Source organism: Teleopsis dalmanni, chromosome 1 (genome assembly GCF_002237135.1).
Source record: "Teleopsis dalmanni isolate 2A chromosome 1, ASM223713v2, whole genome shotgun sequence".
Lineage (NCBI taxonomy): Eukaryota > Metazoa > Arthropoda > Insecta > Diptera > Diopsidae > Teleopsis > Teleopsis dalmanni.
This window is the reverse complement of record NC_051846.1, coordinates 190,082,870-190,088,219: the sequence shown is the minus strand read 5'-3', so window position 1 is coordinate 190,088,219 and position 5,350 is coordinate 190,082,870. Positions and strand designations below refer to the sequence as shown.

Here is a 5,350-nt window from a genome sequence, read left to right as displayed (position 1 = left end):
AACATTAAAAAATTATTTATACAAAAAATTAATAAAAAATAAAATTTTAACAAAAACAATTAATATAAAATGTTCATATTTTAATTTATAATATTATTTTTAAAATTAATAATTTATATTCATTTTTAATATACACACATATAAATGCAATTTTTTAACTATCTGATAAATACCTTAGACAAATATATACGTATATACTATATCATTAAATATCTTATAAATGTATATAATTATTTTACAATATTTTTTTTTTAATTTAATATTATTTTTACGTTACGAGTTTAAAAAATAAACGATATATGTAATTAAATATTGCTTTCAGCCATCTTACAAGTTTTTTTTTTTTGTATCTTTTTTATATTAATACGTTAAACATTAGTTAAACAATTTTTACTTTTTTTCGTTATATGTGATTAACCAATTAATATAAATAATTCAATGCTTATTGCTATCTGCTTTTAATTTATATAAGTTTTTGAGAGTTTTGTATATGACTATATACCAAATATCAAGTATAATTTTGTTCGCAATGAAGATAAACAATTACGTTAATTAATTATTAATTACACATATTTTAAAGGATGTTACTTATTTATAATAAATACGGACAATCTTAGGCTTCGTAGGCGTTATAAACTAAGTAATTTCGGTTCTGCATATTTTTTGAAATTTAATTTAATATATTTTACTAAATAATTAGGCAATGCTAAAAGCTTTTTTAGTAAATTTTATTTAAATAATAATTTTTGTGGCGCATCGCTTAGTTCAATATTAATTAAATACATTGAGTAATAAACTTTTAATCAAGCCTATTAAATATAATTAAATTACAAGTAAATATGTTTGGTTTTAGAATATCTGAAGGTCTATATTATCCACATTCATGCTCTCAACTATGCTAAAAGTACAATATATATAATATATTTTTTATCTATTTAAGCAATTAATTAACAAATATTTTGCTACTTATAAATTCGTTTCAGTTCTTTGTGGTATTGTGTGTACCACGGGTTTATTTCCTGTAGTAGCACTACTCGGCGCTGTGATTGTTGTTGCTATGACTTGATTAGCGTTTAGAGCCGGCGTAGTTGTTGTTGTCACACGTACACGTTCTCCAACACCTGGACCGATTCCGGCACCGCTAAATAATTTCATATGCCTTAAGTTTTTACCTGTAGTTTGTAGTTTCTGTGTTGTCGCTAAACCGATATTTCCATTGCTGTGCAATTGACTACCTGTCGAGACAATAGTACCGGTACTATTACTATTATTTGTGCGGGAACAGTGCATAGACCATTCATTCTGTTTGAGCAAAAATTGTTTGACATTATATTCCATTTGTGCTATGTCCACATTCTGCGTGGTGGTGTGCAATTCCGCTTTAATGGCACGTGTCTTATCCGTTTCACTGGGATAATATTTATAATTTAATATATCACACGTTGGCTGCTCTGGCAGAGTTGGAGTGTTACTGTTGCAAGTACTGCCGTTATGCGTAATGAGATCAGATGTAGTATATGCAACTGGAAGACCCGATCGTGTTGTGCGTCGATAAAATGTATGCGCAGTATTAATAAGTGGTTGTTGTTGCTGTTGTTGTTGTTGTTGATATTGTAATGGCGGTGTTTGTTGCATTTTATTAATATTATTATTAATATTCGTATGATTATTAACTGGTTCAGTTTTGGGTGATAATGAATCTTCAGTTGATTTATTTGTTTCATCTTGTTGATTATCTGAATAACCATTAGTTTGTGGTTGCGGTGTAGTCTTATAACCAGAGTCCATTGATAACTTTTCCATAGAAACAGAATCTAATTGATCAATGGTAGAGAATGAGGACTGACGATCTGTACCTGAAGAATCACAATGATTCATAGCATTTATCACTTGTTGCTGCTGTTCTAATTGTTGTGTATTATTCTGTACCCATTCGGCTACACGGCTCAATTGCTGTCTACGTAATATAACACTCTCTTGAAAATCTATAACATCACTTACCGAACTGGATTGTGTGCAAGATTTTGAATTTAAGGAATTTTTTGAACTAGGTTCATTTTGCAATATTTCGAAACTTGAAGAAGTTTTATCCAATTGTTGTTGTAGTTCACTTGTCAAATCCACTAGATTTGCGAGTCCTATTTCTTGCTTAAGTTCAGCACATTTGTCAGTCGATAAGTTTGATTTTATATCTTTATACATTTCTATATCAGTTTTACCAGTCTTTTGTTCAATTTGAGAATCTACATTTGTTACTATTAAGCTAGGAGAATTGATTTCATCAAGTAAACCACCGCCTTTAGTTTCTCCATTGCAGCCAGCTACATGTATAACCTCATTATTATTGCACATGATTGCCTTACATTCACTTGTGCTGAGATCATTAGTTACACTTAGTGCACATATCGGATCTAAAATTTCACCAGTTCCACTATTGCTACATTTCTCTACACTTTCTATTAAATCTAACTTATCTACATTTGGTAAGCATCTAGTAGAGTTTGAAGTGATTATATCTTTCGTATCATCTAACTCTTCGTCTAAGAGACGCTCACGTCTTCTATATATAATCGGTGTAACCGCTTCCATTGATTCTATGTTGTCCAGCAATATATTGCTTTGTCCATTCTGTTGTATGCGCATAGCACATAAACGTGGTCCACGATACTTTGGATTTTCAGCCTATAAATTAATTTTAAAAGCATTAAATAAACAACAATTTAAAAACAATGTAACGAAATCACACTCACCTTAATTGTTTTGATTAAATTTCTATTAAAATTCTCAAACATCTTCGCACCTTCACAGCTACTCGTTTTACTCCATAAACTATTCACGCTACCAGATATGGTCGTTCTCAATAGATTATTCTTCACGTTAGCCGCACTGCACGAGCTTGCGGGTGTTTTTATAAGCTCATTATTAATATCACTGACGTCAACCTTTTGTGGTTTCTCGGTTTCCAATAAATTCGTTTGTGATACTGCACTTAACAATGGTTTCGCTTCATCCTCTAATTCATCATTGCCATTGATTTCATTTAAATTCTCCTGTTTAATTGCATTAGTTGGTTCATATTTACCTAGCAGTTCTAAAGCTGTACCGCCTCCTTCGAGAAATCTACGCTGATAGCCATTTTTAACCCCAGCTAAACTTGTGACTTCCATTAAGTACTTTTCAGCTGCATACGCATCAAGCTGTGAGCTAGTATACAACATTGAAGACAACTTACTATTAGTAACTAAAGCACCATTTTGTTGACTAATTGCTCCACTACCATTAGTGCGTTCGCATAGTCTGTGATGACCCAAAATGGGATTAACCATGAGATCATCCTTCTTGGCCGGCAGAAATAGTTTATCCATATCATTTAAATCTGACACGGAGCTTTTGGTTTCCGATATCACAGAATCGCTGGACTTGACTAGTTTCATAAGATATGGACTATTGGTGCGGGAGGGTGAGTTGAGATTGCTATTGCAGCGCAAACACAATTGTGTCAGTGGTTCATTCAAGTTGCCACTATGAGCAAAAGGCGTCTGTGTGCTAACTGTATATGAACGTGACACATCAGCCAAGACAGTTAAGTCCTGCTTAGCACACTGGCAGGTGTCGCAATGTTTTACCTCGCTTGCCTTTAATTCGTCCTCTAGGAATTTGGCCATCAGCACTGGTGAAATCATATCAGGATCATTATTGTGACCATTTGTGCTGCTATTGTTGTTTAGTGATGTATTGGAATTGCATATATTGCTTGTATTGTTATTGATATTGTTATTATTGCTATTAGTGTTGCTATTTTCCTTTGAAGTGCTATTATTGTTGTTGTTGGTAATATTATTAACATTATTTTTAGCATCTAAAGTAGGAAATAATAATAATTTTATTAGTGCCTTAATAAATTAAATGGTTTATGCATATCATTTCAATTACTTTAAATATATTTTTTTCGTTTTAAAAATCCATTTCAAATTTAATTAAATTTGTTGTGTTATTTCGAACTAAATTAAAATGTCTTTTAATTAACAAAAATTATTTGAACACATAATTAATGTAAAAATCAAACAACACAAAAAATTTTAATTAAAAAATACTTTGCATAATAGAAAAAAAAATTAGTAATTAAAAAAATGTAAATGTTTCATAACAAAAATTAAATTAGTAGTATTATATATTTAATTTATTGCTTCAAATTGAAATTTAATCGAATTAAGTTTTAGTAGAATTTAAGCATTTAATTGACGTTCGACCACAATATATGGTACACAGTAGCATAGAAAAAATTATTTTAATTATCAAAAATGTTTATAATTTATTTAGTAGAACGGAAAAGTGCATTTTTCTGTTTATGAAAATTTTAATCACATAATTTTCAATAATCCTGTAATTCGATTAAATGACAAATTCAGGTAACGTTTGCATTACAGAAGAGAAAGTTCGCATGTATGAGTATTCGTTGAACAAAATAAATTATCATTTTTATATTTTTTATTATTAAAAAACAGGGTGTGTTTAAAATCGCTTGGTTAATATAACTGCCATAGTAGACTACTATTGGCAACGCTATACAAGTTGGCGACTATCCAGGATTTGAAAATCTCAAGTAGTTTAACATGTCCTACCTCAAATAGGTTGTTGTTGTGGTTGTGGTTTCTTGAGTTTGTACTATTGTGCACTTTTACTCTTTTGTGGCCGGAGGGCTTATCCCTGCCCTACACTAAGCTTTAACTATACTGGAATTCATATCATTTATTTATAGTTCAAGTGATTACGGACCGTACATCAGCATATCCTCCTGTGGGTCCTGAGGCGGACTTGAGGTTTAATAGTTCAACTGATGATGGCCCGTATATCAACATATATTCCTGTGGGTCCTGAGGTGGACTTGAGGTTTCTTAGAGCGGAATTGAGCAGCGTATCTACTTTTATAAATAATTTTAGGGCTTTGTCCCTGATATATTTTTTCACTGAGTCGATTCTTAGATCTCTGTGCATGTCTGTTGTTCTAATATACCATGGAATTTTAAATAGTCTTCTTATAGCCAGGTTTTGTGCTATATGTAATTACTGTATGGCAGTATTTGAGGCTTTGCTGTATGTAACATATCCGTACAGTAGTGCTGACCTAATTATTAAGATATTCAGTAACTTTCTATTTTTGAGCTTGAAGTGATTTTTAATGTCACATAACTTAATATCCTCACTAACTTACATCCAAAAATCATACAAAACTTGTTATGGTGATATATATTTAACATTAAATAATGTAATTAAGTAAACAATTATTGACAATTCACGATAGTTATGTGGTATACTATGAAAGTCGGCGCACCATGTTGATTCAACCGTA

General features: G+C 31.0%; 1 protein-coding gene across 1 annotated transcript; it reads right to left on the bottom strand.

The window, feature by feature from the left end:
* Positions 1 to 827: 827 nt before the first annotated feature.
* Positions 828 to 3,844, bottom strand: LOC119670883 (probable serine/threonine-protein kinase DDB_G0282963; the record flags this gene model as incomplete). Its single annotated transcript, XM_038081318.1, is given in 2 exon segments — positions 828 to 2,682; positions 2,751 to 3,844. Coding segments are annotated over 2 exon segments (2,810 nt in total), but the record flags the coding sequence as incomplete, so codon positions are not given.
* Positions 3,845 to 5,350: the final 1,506 nt, after the last annotated feature.